The sequence below is a fragment of the Halichoerus grypus genome, chromosome 7 (assembly GCF_964656455.1).
Source record: "Halichoerus grypus chromosome 7, mHalGry1.hap1.1, whole genome shotgun sequence".
NCBI classification, from domain to species: domain Eukaryota; kingdom Metazoa; phylum Chordata; class Mammalia; order Carnivora; family Phocidae; genus Halichoerus; species Halichoerus grypus.
This window is the reverse complement of record NC_135718.1, coordinates 95,705,595-95,726,515: the sequence shown is the minus strand read 5'-3', so window position 1 is coordinate 95,726,515 and position 20,921 is coordinate 95,705,595. Positions and strand designations below refer to the sequence as shown.

The 20,921-nt window shown below is 39.3% G+C and overlaps 1 protein-coding gene across 1 annotated transcript in view; it reads left to right on the top strand.

Annotated features, from left to right (window-relative positions):
- The window catches only part of KMO (kynurenine 3-monooxygenase), a 51,783-nt gene that overhangs the window by 29,840 nt on the left and 1,022 nt on the right, over positions 1-20,921 (top strand). The window contains 9 exon segments of the mRNA XM_036121622.2: positions 217-304; positions 1,711-1,876; positions 5,087-5,158; positions 5,991-6,112; positions 7,618-7,765; positions 9,404-9,461; positions 11,936-12,018; positions 19,781-19,882; positions 19,972-20,031. Of these exon segments, the coding sequence (XP_035977515.1) occupies positions 217-304; positions 1,711-1,876; positions 5,087-5,158; positions 5,991-6,112; positions 7,618-7,765; positions 9,404-9,461; positions 11,936-12,018; positions 19,781-19,882; positions 19,972-20,031 (899 nt within the window).

The window sequence follows — 20,921 nt, the reverse complement described above, 5'->3', positions numbered from 1 at the left end:
ATAGTTGATTTGTATTCATCATTTTTACTACCAAATTATCCTGGAACATTTGCCAAAGAGCTGTCAAATGACCATTTTAAGTAATTTATTTTTACATTTTTAAGAATAAACATCTCTAACCCACTGTTCTCAGAAAACAATGACTATTTCAATTTGATTAAGTGAAATGAGAATTGGAATTGTATTTCTATTTGGTTTTCTTCTTTGTCTCCTCAGCTGTTGAGAAATACCCCAATGCGAAGGTTCACTTTGGCCACAGGCTGTTGAAATGTAATCCTGAGGAAGGAGTGATCACAGTGCTTGGGTAATCACCGGTCAGCCTGTTGACTGCAGAGGCGAAGGGTTGACACAGAGAACTGGATCTGTAAACTTTGTTCTCTGGCTTATTTGAAAGAGTTAAATGATTACTAAAAGGGATTCAAAGGATTTCAGATCAAAAACCAGCCTTGGCTGGCTTCTGAACACCAATACCAGTGATTCTTCTTGATTCTGAACCTGGCTCAGCATCCGACCACTGGTGGCCATCCTCTTCAAACGCTCTCTGCCCTTGAAACAGATGACCCTCCACTGCTCTGTGTTTCCTCTCCTCTTTATGGAAATGATTTGTCTGCCTCTCCTTGGCTGCCTCTGTTTCCTCTGAAGTTCCTAGCGCCATGTCCCATTCTGCGATATGTCATGGATTCCCAGTCCGTTCAGCGACCACTTTTAAATTCACTTCGCTAAAATGAACCTCTCTAGCCCGTGCCTCTGTCTTCACTCTCTTCACTCTCAGTCCTTATTTCAATCCTAATCCATGCTATTTTCCTGTTCGACACCTTCACAGGTACCTCTTGCCATGATCTCAAACACATCTTAAATCACCATCTATTTCTCTCCAAGCATGTCTACTCCTGACTTCCCTAGTGCTATCACCCAAATCATTAGAGTCATTCTTGTTGTGCCCTCTTCCCTGTTTCCTCCCATTAAATCTATGACCCCTGCCCAGTCTTTCTTACTCCCTGATGGCTTCTGAGCCTACATCTTTCTCCCGAGCCCCGTGGTCTCTGGGCTCTCACGCCTGCACACGCAGGTTGCTGCACTCACCTTGTCCTCTCCATGTCCCCTCCCTCCTGAACTCTGCCTCCAGTTCAATACATCCAGTGCCAGATGAGTTTTTCTAAATTGCCACACTTCCTACATCAACCCCCCCTCAGTGGAAAAAGTTATTTTCTCTCTTTTGCCAGAAGAATGTATGTATTTAAACCTCTTGTCTTAACATTCAAAATTCTCTTCTTCTCCTCCCTCTTTTCCCTCCCCACATTGTCTTCTTTCCCTGAGCTTATCTCCCGATACTCTGCACTCAAGCTAAACGCACTGCTCTTGGCAAGTCCTGGGCACATCCATGCTGTGGTCCGTCCCTTCCCTCACTCTGCCTTCTTCTTGAGACTCCCTCCCTTTGTGCAGGGAGCTTTAGTCACACTTCCGTGGCCTGGCATGTCCTTATTAATGAGTACAGTGGTGCTATTCTCATTCTCGTGAGCAACACGGTCCTCAGGACGAGGGCTGTCATCTTCATTCTATAGCTATTGACTCCAAGCTCAAAAGTCAGATATGTACAAGTGAGGAGGGGCCCCCCTGAGTTGCTACTTTTTTATACCCAAACAGATGAACATCATCATTTTTACCACTAGAATGTTTTTTTTTTTTTTAATGGTCCACTTTATTTTTCAGATCTGACAAAGTTCCCATAGATGTCACTTATGACCTCATTGCAGGATGTGATGGAGCATACTCCACTGTGAGAAGTCACCTCATGAAGAAACCCCGCTTTGATTACAGTCAGCAGTACATTCCTCATGGGTACATGGAGCTCACCATCCCACCCAAGAATGGGGATGTAAGTCCTTTCCCTTCTTTGGCTCCTCCCCACAGCCCTCCCACCCCTCGGACTAGGGAAGACACGTATTCTAGTGCACTTGTTCTTGGCAGCATGTCTGGATGAATTCTCAGGTCTGTCATAGTCCCTTGTAAGGCATAATAAGTTGGGTGTGCAAATATCCCTTTAATAATATCACTTCTCTCCCTTGCCTTCGAGATATGCTTTCTTGAGTGGGCAGGAAAGAAGAAGCATCACAGCTACCCTACTGGAAATGCACAGGGAATTTGTCTGACGTAATCATGTCATTTTCCTATTTTTTCTTGGGAGGAAAAAAATGGGTCAGGAATCTTTCTGTATACTGACAATCAGAGTTCTTATACTCATGACTATATCAAATAATAGTTATTAAATAAAGTGAATAGAAGTTGTTGCAAAGAGATTTCCATTGCATTTTTCTCATTTCTTAGTTCCCAAGTTCAACCCTATGTGGCTTGAGGCAAGTACATCCTAGGTATGTTTTATATCGTCATAAGTAAATAGATGTAGGAACTGACTAAGGGAAATTAAAATACTAACAAAAGCAACAAGGATCTTGGCTTATAGGTAAAGATAAGTAAATAGTGTTCATTACAATGTGATTTGCATAGAAAACATCTGTTTTTGAGGTACAGATGCAATCTATCCTATTTGAAATTCAGACGTCTATAAAATAGCTAGTCCATTTGTGGTAGTGCTTACATACCAGGTATATAACCAAACTGTACCAGCCAGTCAAATCTGTATTTTAACATTAAATCATTGTCTATTTTTTCCTCCTAGTCACAAAAGTATTTAGTAATTCTGAAGTGCTAGTCTTATGGTTTTCAGGTGAGCCTTGTTCTCATGGCCCAGGATCTGATAATCCTGGGTTACAGGATATTAGGATCCTGTTGAAAAATTACCCCAGATGAGTGGACTCATGCCTCCTAACGTAGATTTAAGATCGCCATTTATTTTTTCTAGGTGTTCATATTTAATAGTGATGATTAGTGGTTTACAAAAAGTCTCTGCTCTTAAAGAAAGAACACTGTTTTGACAGAGCATTGGGACTCAGACCTGGAAGTATTTTAACATGGCCCCAAAACAATCCTAGGAAAACTCCCTTCCTTCCTTCTTCCCTCCCTCCTTCCCTTCCTTCCTTCCTTCCTTCCTTCCTTCCTTCCTTCCTTCCTTCCTTCCTTCCTTCCTTCCTTCCTTCCCTCCCTCCACCTATCTCTGTCTCTCTGTCCTGCCCCACCTTTCTTTAACATAATAGACTCTCCATTCCATCTCCGAGGGTTGGAGTGGGGAAGAAAGATTGGGTGAGGGACAGCATGGGTGAATATTGGGGGGGTGCTTAGAGAATTGGGTGGGAGGCTCATCTCGAAGCTGTTTTTGCATAGCAAGCACCTGTTTTGCTCACATTTCATGTTTGGAAAGACTTGTGGTGAGGACCCAATGGGGATTATTGGAGCCTGCTCTTGGATAAAGATATCTATTGAGAGCATGACTTGATAATAAAGAAGCTGAAATTTTATTTATTTTTTTTTTAATTATTTTTTTTTTTTAAAGATTTTATTTATTTATTTGAGAGAGAGAGAATGAGAGAGAACACATGAGAGGGGGGAGGGTCAGAGGGAGAAGCAGACTCCCTGCCGAGCAGGGAGCCCGATGTGGGACTCGATCCAGGGACTCCAGGATCATGACCTGAGCCGAAGGCAGTCGCTTAACCAACTGAGCCACCCAGGCGCCCCAAGAAGCTGAAATTTTAAAGGATTATTTTCTAGAGTCGTGAAATATGTATGAACATCAGAATATTCTTGGTATCATAGTTGCTACATCAAAACAACATATAAACCACTAATGGTGAGGATGGGGCAGGGAGGAGGGGTATGTATTGTCTCCCAAACTTTTTCATCAGCTGTTTGAACCTTCACTAATGTAGTAAATGATAAATCAGTTTCAGAGCTTTGCTCTTATCTTTTGGAGTTCTAAAAGGTCATAGAAGTGGTCTAAAGATAGCAAAAGGAAAAGCAAGGGCCATGTACCTCATCCCGGCTGGTCTCCTTACTCACAATTCCTAAACTCCTGACCTAAAACACTGCTCATTTCTGCCGCCTCTGCTTTGCTCAGCAAGTTCACCCCTCCCAGAAGCCACCTTCCTTTACTTCTTATCTAATCTATGGATCCCTTTGTAGTTTTAACCACTCCAGCCCCACACATTTCTTCCCTGCCCAGCTTTTATTTCCTATCCTTCAACTTCAGCATCTGCCTATTCAACTGCATTGGAACCTCTTTGAGGGCAGAGAGTTACGCACTGACTCATTTCTGTGTCTGCGTGTTGAGCTTATTTTGAGGCTCTGAGATAAAAAGCCAGGAAGGAAGACACAAAGAACTCTAACAAGTGTAAAAATGCTGGCTAGGAGATTATGCTGCCCTTTGTGTGTTCTTCTTACCATGTAAGATACACACATGGCAGGTGCTCGCATACTTGAAATGGTTGGAAACTGATTACATGTTCCTATGTGTATCATATCCCCAGGAACCTCCAGGATTAGGGTCAGTTGGGTGTTTGGGTCAGTTGATCTGCCCAAGCAATCAATACTCACTCAGGCTGCTATTGGTTTGTCGTGGGCTCACTAAAAAGAGAAGACTTCCTTCTATTATTTATGTTGTAGGAAGCAAATGATAAGAGGCTTGTTGGCAAAATTTTATTTTGCCCATGAAATTTAAACTTAGGACCTTTCTGTTCACACAAATAAGTCCCCAAGTAAGATGAAAAATAAAGTATAAAAATATCACACACACATATATGGACATATACATATATAGTTTATATGTTTATGTGTATAATGTATATGTATATACATGTATGTGTTTATGTGTGTGGGGGTGTGTGTCTGCGTGTGGGCTTAGAAATGAAGAGAGAAGGTGAGAGAGAGAGAGAGAGAACATCTCACAGCTTGTTCTCAAATCTTGAATTTCATCTGGTATCAAGAACCCACCTAAGTTATAGGAATTTCTAAAGACAGGACAGGAAGGGTTTTTAAGACAACTTCTATTTTAAATAAGAGAAGGTGTGCGTATCACCATGTGTATGATACTATTTGAATTGCTACAGAAACAATCACAACATAAGCAGAGTCAGTTTTATAGATGTGCTGTATTAGTGCATTAATCCAACACAAATATAATTTTTTCCCCCTACAGTACGCCATGGAACCTAATTATCTGCATGTTTGGCCTAGAAATACCTTTATGATGATTGCGCTTCCTAACATGGTAATATAGAATTTATCAATGTAATTTTGCATCTATAAAGTTTTTCATTACTTGCTTTTGTATTTTGTATGTATGCCTAATTGCTTTTACACTTAGCACGTGTATACTTTTAACATCATTGTTTAGTCTATTTAGTGATTATATCATTGAAACTTTGGGATTCCTGAGGAAAACCTGAAGGAATTCCAATTATTTATCATGGAAAGGAGATTGAACACATATAAGTTACAAGTGGCAGTTTGTGTGTGGTGCCTGTCCTCTCCCCCAAGATGGTGTAGGAGGAAATGGCCTTCCAATAAAGCCAAAGAGACTCGGGTTCTACGCAAGGCAGTCCTTCCAGTGTGTGAGGTGTCTGGGACGTTGGAATATAGATAGTCAAAAAGGGGCATGGCTGTTCTTTCATTAGACCCTGGAGACTTTTTTCGCTCTCTAGATCTAACTACACATTTGTCTAGTGGGTCTTCTTCTGTCCCTTGGCAGCAATGCTGGGGCCCAGTGCCTCGTAACATTACCTGAAGAGGAAGAAGAGACAGGAAAAGTGAGGAGAAATTCAATCCAACCAGCCGATTAGTTATATAAGGAGGGTAGTGTCTGCGATTAGTAATCTAAGGAGGGTAGTGGTTGCTTGGTGAAATGGCTGAGGTTTACCGTGTAGAAATTCTAGTAAGCGAGAAGCTGGGGAGCACCTGGGACTTGGGGGGCTTTTCTTTGGGAGCGAGGGGAGAAAGCCAGCTGTGTTTCCTGCTGGCCTGGACATTTCTGCCGGGTGTCCCTCGGCCACAGCAAGAATCTGAGACTACATTCTCTCACACTCTTCCTCTCCTTCTCGCAGAACAGATCTTTCACGTGTACTTTGTTCATGCCCTTTGACGAGTTTGAAAAACTTGTAACCAGCAGTGATGTGCTGGATTTCTTCCAGAAGTACTTTCCAGATTCCATCCCTCTAATTGGAGAGTAAGTTTCAAGATGTGCAAGTGGGCCTTTCTCTCCACTGCTTTGAGCTACTCAAAATCCAAATAAAGGTGCTGCACCTTACTTCCATTTGGATGAAATGTGACTGGTCCTGGATGGGAAGCCTGCCTTAGAGCAAAAGTCTAAAGCAGATGTTGTGCTGTGAGTGGGAATTCTGAAAACCCCATGGCAGGCCCAGTTTCCCTGGGAAAGACAAGTCACCCACATCCCCAGGCCTCTCTGCCTCCTGTGTGGGCTCTCAGGCCCTTGGAGGTTGGTGTGCTGCAGAGTGGGGCTGTGCTTCCCTCTGCTGGTGGGCACACAGGTCCAAGGCCCAGCAGATGCGAGTCGGGGTCCTCACTTTCTAGCTGGGTTCGCTTTCCTAGCTCACAGGGCCCTCCTGGGAACATGGCGATCCATAGCGGTACCTGCCCCAGAGTGTTGAGAGGACAGGACAAGTTCTTGCCCATAGATCGTTCGGCACAGGGCCTGGCACATACAGAGCCCCCCAGCTGAGAGCTAGCTTGTTAGCTGTCTGGTTTATGACCCACGGCCCCTCTGCCCCCGTCAATGCCACCCGCCCCCAGGGTCTTGTCACTGGGTCTCACTAAGTACCTCTGCCCCCACTGTCCCTCCCTGGAATCCAGCTCACTCCCCACCTCCAGCAGGTTTTCATGGAGGCAGCACAATGCTGCAGAAAGCGAGACTTAAGGCTGCTTCTGCCCCTCACTCCCTGAGTCTCAGATTGCTCATCTTTACAATGGGCATCAGGACATCTACCTTTGGGGGGCAGTTGTGACGTGACATGCACCAACTATATAAAAGGGTTGGCCCACTGCCAGCCCACAGCAGCTCTCTTTAAAATGGTCGATTTCGATCCTTACCTGCTGACTCAGTGTGCACTGATCTCCCTTTCTCTGATGTTGAGAAATCTCTGCACGCCACAATTTACCCCTTATGTTTCGTGGTTATTTCTTGCCTCTCCAACCAGACTTAAAATTCTTGAGGGTATGTACTGTTTCTCTACTTACAACTGCCACAAATCCTCTGTAGATGCCTGACGCTCACTAGCTTCCAAATCTATGTAAAGTCGCGTTCATTTTAGTTTTTGGTGTGTGTGGCTTTAATCAGATGCACCACGTCTCAACGTCTCAATTTTTCCACTAAAACCTAAAACACAACAGAACAGTTGAAAATTGCATGACCCGCACGCCTGATAAGAAAATTTCATAACACATAACACAGATGCATTTCAAGTTCTTGAGATGCAGTCAAACTTGTCCTGGTTGGATGTGATTAACATTGTTGAGAACAAAACAGGCAATGAGAACAATGGAATTTCAGGAACTCGAAGAAACTTCAGTTTCTCCTTTTCCTGTTTTCTTTCTGGCATTTTTGTGTGTTTCTCAATAAAATCCAATGGTAATGAAGTCAGTACATCTGAAAGAATTATGCAGGATTTAATACCCAACTTCAGGTGCTTATGTTCTGGTTGTTTCCCTCTGAAGGCAAACCCTGGTACAAGATTTTTTCCTGTTGCCGGCACAGCCCATGATATCTGTGAAGTGCTCTTCTTTTCACCTGAAGTCACACTGTGTGCTGATGGGGGACGCAGCTCACGCCATTGTGCCCTTTTTTGGGCAAGGAATGAATGCAGTAAGTCCTTCCTCCCAAAGTCAGTCAGTCTCAACCAAAAAATCGTAAATAACAATCATGCCTAAAACTATCCCCACATAATGTCTGAGAAAACAATCAATTCCACAATCCTACCAGCTGTTTAGATTGATCACCAGCTATAGTCAAGTCTTGGGTTGCTTGATCCAGTAATTTCACATAGGAAAAAGCAATAATGCAGAAGACGGTTTTCTGTGCAGTTAGAAAATATATTGATAGCTTGAAATTTGGGAACCTGTCAGCAATTCAAGCCTTAATTAAAACAATTTTTTTTGAGATTATGCATAAATATATAAATGTTAGGCTCAAAAAAGAAAAAGAGCCCAAACTGTCTGTTGTTTTCTCCACTTTTTCTTTCCAAAGGAAAGGAAAATGCAATTGACAGAGTTGAAGAAGACTATGAAATAGATTTGATGTTGAATACTACTGCTTTCATGAAAGTTTTATTGTTCTGGCTAGAAAAAAATATTTCTGAAAAGAAATAGTGCTCAAATATGAAACATTAATTTCAAGGAATCCTAAAATAGTTATCTAGACAGACAATTATTTTGTGTGTGTTTGATAACTAATAGCTTTATAATCACAGCCTTTTATTGTTTTGGTGATCGGGATCTATCCCAAGTGTAAATAGGCTATAAATCTAATCACTTATATTTTCCGCAAAGTAGTCTAAACACTTTGTTTTACAAACACCTAAGAACACACCAATTTTAGGATAGTGGATAAGGGCCCGGGCTCTGGCAGTATAAGGCCCGGTTCAAATCCTGGCTCCAAGATTTATTAGAATATGTTCTTGCTCAACTAACTTAAACTTACCTTTACTTCCTTGTCTGTAAAATGGGTTTTCAATAGTGCCTACACCATAGAAGTTCTTGGGGGATAAATGAATGAATTAAGTAAAGAATTTAAAAGTGTTATTATCTCAGCCTATGTGGTATTTTGCATCTCTAACTTCCTGTAGCATTAATAGTCTATATTGATGACAAGAATATTTATTTGCTTCAGATATAATCTCTATAATTGATGTGAAAAATATTTTTTTAACGTTTACATTTTTTATATTGTCTCTAGAACTATGGTTTGAATTCCTAGAAAGCAGGAAACCTAGCTTTTGATTTTCTTCTTCCCCACTGCGTTTAGCGTCAAACCTTACCAAATAGTGTTAATTTTGTGGATTTCATGACATTGGAAATTTGCTTTAATCTTTGGTTTAAAGGAACTAAATTAATATGAGAGTTCTAGCCTGTCATTAATTTCTCTAAATGTGAAGCTTAAAGACTGAACAGTTTAAATAAGATTCGAATACTCATGTTAGAGCAATATAATTGTTCTTGCTTCTTAAAGAAGCAGTGGAATCCATCAAAATTACAAGAGTAATTTAAAATTTTGATCAAATTCCAAATCATTATAATCAATATGCATTAGGCAAAGACAAACCATCAGGTATGCAATTGAGGGTCATTTATGATCCTAATTTAATGCCATACGTGACTAAGCAGCTGTGTGCTGGTTGAAGGCAAACATCCTATGAATCATACTCACCAATGGGAAGTCTGTTCAAAATTGCTCAGAAGCTTTCATTATTTCCAGTTTATTTTTCCCTATTTTTTCTTATTTCAGGGCTTTGAAGACTGCTTGGTATTTGATGAGTTAATGGATAAATTCAATAATGACCTTAGTAAGTAAAATTTGTCAAATGGACATGGACTAGCCCTGCTGATTAATTGTGGACCTATTTCTGACCCTGGAGGAGGGCAAACCCATGATGCATTTTTCCTGCTCAGGATTATAAATTTTTCTGTTAGCAGCCTATGCCACTGCTACCTACTCAGACAAGGAGCACCCAGAGAGGGAAACATAGTTTCTTTTAAGGTTTGTACCTGGAGGTCTGTGCAGTGATCCTCACGAAGAAAGACGTTCCCAGGACCAACATTTGCTCAGAATACACTCCTTGCTCTCCCTTTCCGCCTGGGGAACCTGCACCTGCATCTCCCCCCCCCCCCCGGAAACACTTGCAGGAGCTCCACTGCTTTCTTGCTTGTTGCCTTATCAACGTTGCAGTTGCTACTTCCATTTGCCTTTGGTTAAAACTGATTCCACCAGATATATTGATTTGATGGATCCTGGAGTTTAAGATATTTATATGTAATGTGGAAATTAAATTAAATTAAATTAAATTAAATGTACACCATAAGTTGCTAACAATAGCCCGAGACCTGGATAACTGTTACTGCTTCTCGGCATCCGTGGTCTCAAAGGCTACCTGTGAATTTAAACCTCGTTCAGGTAAGGGATAGATGTAGAGAACTGGCTGTAAGTCTACACCCAGATTCCAGTCCTGACTTGCCAACTTACCTGTAAGACCTTGAGCAAGTCGTTTCAGCTTTTTTGAAGTCTTGGGTTTTCTTTTTTTTCTTTTCCATCTATATAGTGGGGACAATAATACTAACTTCAGAGAGATGTGAAAATGAAGTAAAATTATTTGTGTAAAGCTTTTTTATTTATTAGTTTCAGAGGTAGAGTTTGGTGATTCATCAGTTGCATATAACACCCAGTGCTCATTACATCACATGCTCTCCTTAACGCCCATCACCCAGTTACCCCATCCCCCTACCCCCACCCCTCCAGTAACCCTCAGTTTGTTTCCTATAGTTTAGAGTCTCTTAGGGTTTGTCTCCCTTTCTGATTTCATCGTACTTTTTTTCCCTCCCTTCCCCTATGATCCTCTATTTTGTTTCTTAAATTCCACATAAAAGTGAAATCATACAATAATTGTCTTTCTCTGATTGACTTATTTCACTTAACATAATACTTTCTAGTGTCCTTCGACAGATGAATGGATAAAGAAGATGTGGTATATATATACACACACACACATATATATACACACATATATATACACATATATATATATATACGTTTATACAGTGGAATATTACTCAGCCATCAAAAAACGAAATCTTACCATTTACAACAATGTGGATGGAACTAGAGTGTATTATGCTAAGTAAAGCTTTTTTTAAAAAAACGTCTGGCACAAAGTGAGTTCACAGTAAATGTTTGTGATGGTGTTTTAGGAAGTCCTTGGACACTGGTGTCTGGATCAGAAGAGACTAGAGGGTCCAGGGTAAAGTTCCTCTGGTTTTCTCCTTCCTTTTCCAGTCATCTTGCTCAGATGCTCCGGATCCAGAGGCATTTTGTTTCCTCCCGTCTCTGCCCTGGTGGGATTGATCTGCATGTGATAGGCATGACGGAGGGGATGGAGGGTTCATATGTCAGAACATACTGTCAGCACTGGTCTTGGTTACTACAGAACAAAGATAAAACAATACTGATTATGACAATGAGACTCAACTAGCATTACTGAACATTTCATATGTGTTGGGTATCTTGCTATATTTTTTAATCCATTTTCTCATTTAGTCTCCATGGAAAACATGGGGCATATGTACTATTGTCCCTGTTTTACAACTTGTCCCTATTTTACAAGCTTAGAGACTTAGAGTAACTCACCCAAAGTCATATAGCTACAAGTGTTGGATCTGGGACTGACAGCCAGGTTCTCTGACTTTTGAAATGGCATCCTTAATAACTAGCGTGGATTGGCCTTGTGAGAGTTATACTGGTTAGTCATTCATTTATCAGACATTTATTCAGTATTTACCATTTACCTGGTTAAGATTTCGGACATGAATAAAACATGAGGCCTTCCTCTGGGAGATCACAGAATAATGATGGAACTGATAGTTAGCTGATAAGTTGTCTTCGGTACAGTGAAATAAATGTGGATGGTGTGGCAAGAAAGGACATAAAGGAGAGTAGAAGATTCTAAGTGGGACTGTGTGGGGAGGGGTCACTGACCATCATTTCTATGAGCTGCTTTCCATTTGTGAAATAAAGAAAATAATGATTGGCTAACCAACAAGTATATGTTATATTAACTTTATCATAAGTTTTATTTAATCACAGTAGGAAATGCTTGTGTGTTATTGTTCAGTATTCATAGATTATTGGTCATTCAGCCTGGTTACCCAAAGTTTGAAAAGATTAGAACAGTGGTAGAGTATACACCATTTAATTTGACTGGTATAGAGGCCGGCACATTTTCATAGACTGTATTGGAAACGATGTATTATTCAACTTGGCTCCTAGGTATGTGTCTTCCTGAATATTCAAGATTGAGAATTCCAGATGACCACGCGATCTCAGACTTGTCCATGTATAATTACATAGAGGTGAGTGAGGGGGTTGGGCTCCATTCCATGAGATCATTCCTGATAGTCTAACAGATAGTCTTTTCTTTTTAAACAAAATTTTTAAAATTTTAATTCCAGTGTAGTTAACATACAGTGTTATATTAGTTTCAGTATAGAATACAGTGATTCAACAATTCTATACATTGTTCAATGCTCATCATGGTAAATATACTCTTTAATCCCCATCACCTCTTTCCCTCATCCCCCCACCGACCTCTCCTCTGGTGACCACCTGTTTGTCCTCTGTAGTTAAGTCTCTTTTTTTGTTTGTCTCCTTTTTTCTTTGTTTGGTTTGTTGCTTAAATTCCACATATGAGTGAAATCATATGGTATTTGTCTTTCTCTGACTGACTTATGTCACTTAGCCTAATACACTCCAGGTCCATCCATGTTGTTGCAAATGGCAAGATTTCATTCTTTTTTTATGGCTGACTAATATTCCGTTATATATATATATATATATATACTATATATAAAATCACCTCTTCTTTATCCTTTCATCTATCAATGGACACACTTGGGCTGTTTCCATAGTTTGGCTACTGTAAATAATTCTTCAATAAACATAGGAATGCATATATCTTTTCAAATTAGTGTTTTCATATTCTTGGGTAAACTCTTAGTAGTGGAATTATTGATTCATATGTAATTCAATTTTTAATTTTTTGACAAACCTCCATACTGTCTTCCACAGTGGCTGTACCAGTTTGCATTCCCTCTAACAGTGCATGATGGTTCTTTTTTTTCCATATCCTCATCAACACTTGTTGTTTCTTATGTTTTTAATTTTAGCCATTCTGACAGGTGTGAGGTGATAACTCATTATGATTTTGATTTGTACTTCTCTGATGATGAGTGATGTTGAGAATCTTTTTGTGTGTCTGTTGGCCATCTGTATGTCTTCTTTAGAGAAGACATGTCTTCTGCCCATTTTTAATTGGATTCTTTGGTGTTTTTTGATGTTGAGGTATGTATGTTCTTTATATTTTGGATACTAATCCTTTATCAAATACGTCATTTGCAAATATCTTCTATTTTGTAGGTTTTGTTGTCTTTTAGTTTTGTTGATTGTTTCCTTTGCTCTGTAGGAGCTTTTTATTTTGATGTAGTCTCAATAGTTTATTTTTGTTTTTATTTCCTTTGCCTCAGGAGATATATCTAGAAAAATGTTGCTAAGGCCAGTATCACAGAAATTATTGCCTGTGCTCTCTTCTAGGATTTTTATGGTTTCAGGTCTCATATTTAGAGATTTAATCCATTTTGAGTTTATTTTGTGTATGGTGTAAGAAAGTGGTCCAGTTTCATTCTTTTGCATGTGGCTGTCTAGTGTTCCCAACACCATTTGTTGAAGAGGCTATCTTTTTCCCATTGCATATTTTTGACTCCTTTGTCAAAGGTTAATTGACCACATAATTGTGGTTTTATTTCTGAGCTCTCTATTCTCTTCCATGGATCTATGTGTCTATTTTTGTGTCAGTATCATACTGTTTTGGTTACTATAGCTTTGAAGTATATCTTGAAGTCTGCGATTGTGATACCTCCAGTTTTATTCTTCTTTTTCAAGATTTCTTTGGCTATTTGGGGTCTTTTGTGGTTCCATACAAATTTTAAGATTATTTGTTCTAGTTCTGCATAAAAGGCTGTTGGTATTTTGATAGGAATTGCATTAAATGTGTAGATTGCTTGTGGTAGTATGGACATTTTAACAATATTTGTTCTTCCAATCCATGAGCATGGAATGTCTTTCCTTTTGTTTGTCGTCTTCAATTTTTTTCATTAATGCTTTGTAGTTTTCAGAGTATAGGTTTTTCACTTCCTTGGTTAAATTTATTCCTGGGTATTTGATTATTTTTGGTGCAATTGTAAATGGGATTGTCTTCTTACTTTCTCTTTTGCTACTTCATTATTAGTGTATAGAAATGCAATGGATGTCTGTATATTAATTTTGTATCCTGCAACCATACTGAACTCATTTATCAGTTCTAGTAGTTTTTTGGTGGAGTCTTTAGGGTTTTCTATATATAGTATAATGTCATCTGCAAATAGTGAAAGTTTTACTTCTTCCTTACCAATTTGGATGATTTTATTTCTTTTTCTTCTCTGATTGCTATAGCTGGATTTCCAGTGCTATGTTGAATAAAAGTGGTGAGAGTGGACATCTTTCTCTTGTCCCTGATCTTAGGGAGAAAGCTCTCAGTTTTTCACCAGACTATGATGTTAGCTGTGGGTTTTTCATATATGGCCCTTATTATGTTGAGGTATAGTCCCTCTAAACCTACTTTGTTGAGGGTTTTTATGATGAATAGATGTTGTACTTTGTCAAATGCCTTTTCTACATCTATTGAAATGATCATATGATTTTTATCTTTTCTCTTATTGATGTGATGTATCACATTGATTGATTTGTGAATATTGAACCACCCTTGCATCTCAGGGATAAATCCCACTTCGTCACAGTGAATGATTTTTTTTAAAGTTGTTGGATTTGGTTTGCTAGTATTATGTTGGGGATTTTGGCATCTACGTTAATCAGAAATATTGGCCTATAGTTATCTTTTCTGTGGTGTCTTTATCTGGTTTTGTACTAGGGTAATGCTGGTCTCATAGAATGAATTTGGAAGCGTTCCTTCCTCTTCTATTTTTTGGAATAGTTTGAGAAGAATATGTATTAACTCTTTAAATATTTGGTAGAATTGACCTGTGAAGCCATCTAGTCCTGGACTTTTGTTTGTGGAGGGTTTTTTGATTTCTGATTCAATTTCTTTGCTGGTAATTGGCCTATTCAAATTTTCTATTTCTTCCTGATTCAGTTTTGTGATGTTATATGTCTCCAGGCATATGACAAAATTTTTCATAATATTTTTTATAATCCTTTGTATTTCTGTGGTGTTAGTTATTATTTCTCCTCTTTCATTTCCAATTTGTTTATTTGGGTCTTCTCTCTTTCTTTGATGAGTTTGACTAAAGATTTATTAATTTTGTTGAACTTTTCATAGAACTAGCTCCTAGTTTCATTGATCTGTTCTATTTTTTTTAATTCTTTTTTCATTTATTTTTGCTCTAGCCTTTATTATTTCCTTCTTTCCACCGGTTTGGGGTTTTATTTGTTCTTCTTTTTCTAGTTCCTTTAGGTGTAAGGTTAGGTTGTTTGAGATTTTTCTTGCTTCTGGAGTAGGCCTGTATTGCTATAAATTTCCCTCTTAGAACAGCTTTGCTGAATTGCAAAGATTTTGGACCATTTTGTTTTCATTTTCATTTGTCTCTATGCATTGTCTGATTTACTCTTAGATTTCTTGGTTGACCCATTCCTTATTTAGTAGCATGTTATTTAACCTCCATGTATTTGTGTTCTTTCCAGACTTTTTCTTGTGGTTGATTTCTAGTTTTATAACATTGTGGTCAGAAAAGATGTATGGTATGACTTTGATCTTTTTTAATTTATTGAGACTTGTTTTATACCCTAATATGTGATCTATTCTGGAGAATGTTCCATATGTTTTAGGATGGAATGTTCTAATATATTGTTAGATCCATCTGGTCCAATGTGTCATTCAAAGCCACTGTTTCCTTGCTGATTTGTTTGATCTATCCACTGATGTGAGTTGGATGTTAAAGCCCCTACTATTATTGTATTACTATCAATTACTTCTTTTATGCTTCTTATTAGCTTCTTTATGTATTTGGGTCCTCTCATGTTGGTGCATAAATATTTACAATTGTTCTATATTCTTGTTGGATTATTCCCTTTATGATTATATAATGTCTTCTTTGTCTCTTGTTACAGTCTTGTTTAAAGTCTATTTTGTCTGATAGAAATATTGCTACTCTGGCTTTCTTTTCAGTTCCATTTGCATGACAAATGCCTTTCCATCCCTTTACTTTTAATTTGCATGTGTCTTTAGGTCTGAAATGAGTCTCTTGTAGGCAGTATATAGATGGGTCTTACTTCTTTTATCCATTCTGTCACCTTGTGTCTTTTAATTGGCACATTTAGCCCATTTACATTCATGGTAATTACTGATAAGTAGTATTTATCGCCAGGTTGTTGCTTCTTTTATGGTTGTTTTGTAGTTCTTCTCTGTTCCTTTCTTCTCTTGCCCCATTCTCTTATGGTTTGCTGGCTCCTTAGTGGTATATTTGGATTCTTTTCTCTTTATTTTTGCATATCTATTGCTGGTTTTTCATTTGTGGTTTATATATAACAAAGAATGCTTATAGAATTCTATATTAAGTTGATGGTCACCTAAGTTTGAGCCCATTCTAAAAGCACTAATTTTTTACTCCTCTCCCTCTATCCCACACTTTAGGTATATGGGTATATTTACATCCTTTTATTTTGTGAATTTCTTGACTGATTTATATAGATATACTGATTTTTACTGCTTTTGTGCTTCCTACTTTTCTTACTCTTATGGTCTTTCCTTTCCACTCAGAGTCCCCTTTAACATTTCTTGTAGGGCTGGGTTAGTGTCATTAATTCCTTTAACTTTTGTTTGTCTGGGGAACTTTTTATCTCTCCTTATATTTTGAATAATAGCCTTGCTGGATAGTGTAGTTTTGGCTGCAAGTTTTTTCTTTCAGCACTTTGAATATATCATGCCATTCCCTTCTGGCCGCTGAAAAATCAACTCATAGCCTTAGGGCGTTTTCCCTGTATGTAACTGTTTTCTTGCTGCTTTTAAGATACTCTATCACTACTTTTTGCCATTTTAATTACTATGTGTCTTGGTGTGAACCTTCTTGGGTTGATTTTGTTGGGGGCTCTCTGTGCCTCTAGGATCTTGCTATCCATTTCCTTCCCCAGATTCAGGAAGTTTTCAGCTATTATTCAAATAAATTTTCTGCCCCCTTTTCTCTCTCTTGTCCTTCTGGGATCTCTATAATCTGAATATTCTTATGTTTGATAGTGTCACTGATTTCCCTTAGTCTACTTTCATTTATTATTATTTTTTCTCTCTCTTGTTCAGCTTGATTGCTGTCCATTACTCTGTCCTCCAGGTCACTGATCCATTCTTCTGCAGCCTCTAGTCTACTATTTATTCCCTCTAGTGTATTTTTAATTGCAGTTACTGAGTTCTTCAAATTGATTTGTTCTTTTTTATGTTTTCTATCTCTTTGTTGAGTGTCTCACTGAGTTCCTCCACTCTTTTCTCAAGTCCAGTGAGTGACTCTATGGCCATTACTTTAAATTCTCTATCAGGCATATTACTTATCTCCATTTCACTTAGGTCTCTTGTTCCGATTTTGTCCTGTTCTTTCATTTGGGACTTATTCCTCTGTCTCATTTTGCCTAAGTCGCTGTATCTGTTTCTGTGTGTTAGGAAAGTGAGCTTCATCTTCTGCTCTTGAAAGTAGTGGCCTTTTGAAGAAGAGGTCCTGTGGTGCCCTGCAGTGCAGTGTCTCCTGTTCACCAGAACCTGACACTTCAGGGGAGTCTCTCATGTTAGTTGCCTGTGCCCTGTTGTGGCTGAGCCACATTTGCCTTCAGTCCAAGCATCTGCAGACGCTGTCTTTGCCCGTTGTGGTTAGGGTTTTATCCCTGTGTAGTTAGTGGGCCAAGCTGGGACTACCTTGGAGTTGAGTTGAGTCAGACTAGGTGTTGGTCAGGGCTGTCATACCATCAAACTTCAGGGTGCTCTCCCTCTGTTGTCCCCTGAGTTTTTGTTGGTGGGAAGAGCCTGCATTCAGGCTCTGCCCTCAGCCCAATGCTGGGGCTGCCATTGGACTGGTATGTGTGGTCATATTTCTTTCTCCCCAGGGCAGGAGTCACTTTAGAGTGGTGCTGACCCCTGTTGGGGCTGCTTGCCACTGCCAGGCTTGTGGCACTGCTTTGGGTGGACTTCTGCCAAGGGTGTGTTGGAAGTGGCAGATCTGCAGGAAAATGTGGGGGTGGGGGTGCTGTTAGCAAGGTAGGTGGAGATAGTTGGTGCTGCAGTGGTTCTGGCAAGTGTCCATGTGTTGAAGCTGGGAGTGGGGGAGGGAATGGCATGCACCAGCTCTTTTTTTCTTGGAGAAGTCTCCCAAAGATACCTGTCCCTCAAGCACATGCTCTGAGATTAGTAAATAAATCTTCCCGCATTTCCTAGGCATTTTTCAAACTCTTGCTTCTATACTATATTGTATATCAGTGATTCTGTTTGTTGTGCTGTCTCTTTAAGGGTGGGGATTCAGTTTCCTCTCACCCTCCAGCTCTCTCCCAGTGGAGCCCTCTGATTTTTGAAGTTCCAGGTGTTAAGCCCCACTGACTATAAGAACTCTCCAAGTTAGGCCCCTCTGGTTTTCAAAGCCAAATGTTATGTGAATTTGTCCTCTCAGTGTGGGTGCCCTATGCCTAGGGTGCCTGGCGTGGGGCCTCCTGCTCTCCGTTCTCCATGTCAGCAGTGCCCTTACCTCCTACAGATAGTCCTGTGGGTCACTGTGGCTCCTGACTGTGTCTCTGTCCTTCCTACCTTCTTCAATGTGGCCTCTTCCCTATACTTAGCTGTGGAGAGTCTGTTCTGCCAGCTCCGGGTCATTTTTCTGGGTTTTTTACACTGATGTGGTTGTTATCTAAATGTATCCATGGGATGAGATGAACCTAGGATCCTCCTACTCTGCAATCTTCCCCAGAAGTCACAAATGTTCTTTAATTTTTCTTTGCTCCAGCCCCATCACATACATGCCAAATAAGAATAGGTACAAAAAGAATACACACACACACACACACACAGTATTCCCTGCACATGGGTAGATTGTGACTGTAGACGTGACAATGACCCACACACATCATGTCCATCTACATTTTAGGGACATTTAAGAGGTAACAAAGATGACAAAATTCTGATTTCAATCACTGATAATTCACAGGCTCAAACCTTAGACATTTGGTAGAGCTAGTAATATTTTATTTTAAGGAAAATATAATTTTGATATGTATTAACATATTTGGAAGATTTAAGAAACATTAAATGACCTTAACACTGTTAACATTATAAGCTACAAATTTGGAGTAGCTTTATAATATCCGTTGAGGCCTTATGCACTGAAAAAAAAAATATATATACCAAAGAAATTCATGGTCAGAGGATCAATACTCAGAAGAAAAACACAATTACATTTTGAGTCAGTCACATGAAAAACTCACAACAAATAGTTACGGTTAAACTTTTTAAATGATCAAATGAAAAATCCTACAAGATAAATTTAAAGAAAAGACAGAAAAAAAAAAAACTAGACAAAAAAGATAAAGTGGATTTCAGTTTGAGCAGAATTGTTTCATATGTGGTGAAGGAAGTTCTATAGGATACTGAAAGTCTTCGCTGATGTAACTTGCATGTGTCTTTAAAAACAAGACAGCTATAACACAATATTTGTTCTCAGAATGGAGTAAGTCAAGACAGACACAGCTTCAAAGATCCCTTCTTGCCATGAAGATTCCAAACCAGCCAGGAAACAATGGCAATTAGTCAAATCTTTGGTCCCACAGACTATCCCCAGATCTGGTTGAACAAACCTTTCACTGAAATGGAGTTCCCGTATTGCCCCATGAGCAAAATAGAGTTCTCTAACAGGTTTAAAGCAGTTGCTCAACCTTTTCAAGGTAATGTCTTATACTTTTACTAAAAGGGATTGGAAATGACTGTTAAGGAAATAAGAATTTGACTACACTGTGTCCAGCTTTGCAGTGAATGGGAATATGTTGTAGTAAAGAAATAAACGTTATTCATTGGAGGTGTTCTTTAAGACTCTTACGTTATTGCAGATGAGAGCACATGTCAACTCGAGGTGGTTCATCTTCCAAAAGAACATGGAAAGATTTCTTCATGCTCTTATGCCATCTACCTTTGTCCCTCTCTATACCATGGTAAGGTCTGGATTTAAGACACCTCCTCATTTTATTCTTCTGTTTAGCCATTAAAGAATCACAAGAATACTTTTTAATTGTCCTTACAGGTCACCTTTTCCAGAATAAGATACCACGAGGCAGTGTTGCGCTGGCACTGGCAGAAGAAGGTCGGAACAAATCGAAGTTCATAGTGTTATGGTTATGGTTCTTCAGGCAGATTCAGAAACAATGTGATAGACACCAAATGTTTGCTTCCAAATAAAAACTGTCCTGGTACACAGAGGGTAAAGTGCCTAATGAACAAAATTACAAAAAGGGAGAAAGGAAGAGAGAGCAAGCAAGAGGGGGAGAGAGAGAGAGTGCTTCTGAAGGGAAGAAATTCAAAAAAGAAACTGATGCTATTATTTATTTATTTTTTTAAGATTTTATTTATTTAGAGAGAGAGAGTGCGAGCACAAGTGGGAGAAGGAATAGAGGGAGAGGGACAAGCAGACTCCACGCTGAGCTCAGAGCCTGACGTGGGGCTTGATCCCACAACCCTGAGACCATGACCTGAGTCAAAATCAAGAGTCAGACACTTAACCAACTGAACCACCCAGGCGCCCCTGATGCTAGTATTTCTAAAAGTTTTACTTTATTTTAGCAATGTGATTTTTTTACTTTTATTTAGCAACTGAATTTTGCTCTATGTAATATCTTTATGGGTATAATTTGTAAAACTGGACAGAATTGAATCACTTATAAAACATAATCTAATTCCAATTTAATGCCATAACATGTTCATTTTAAGCAGCTGACCCAGAGATGCCAGTAAATAGACATTCAGATTCCTGATCTTTGACTTTGAAAATCTGACAAGTTTATTCATTCAGCAAATCATTTTATTCAATGTCTAGACACTGAGCTGGGCATGGTGATGAATAAGCAGCAGCCCCTCTCCTCCTGTAGCTCAGAGGCTGGTGGGGCAGGCTGACAGCTTCCGTGGAGAGGCACAACTGCCTTGGAGGAGAACGGAAGGGGCCGGGGTGGGTGGGGCTCAGTGGGCCTGGAAGGCAGC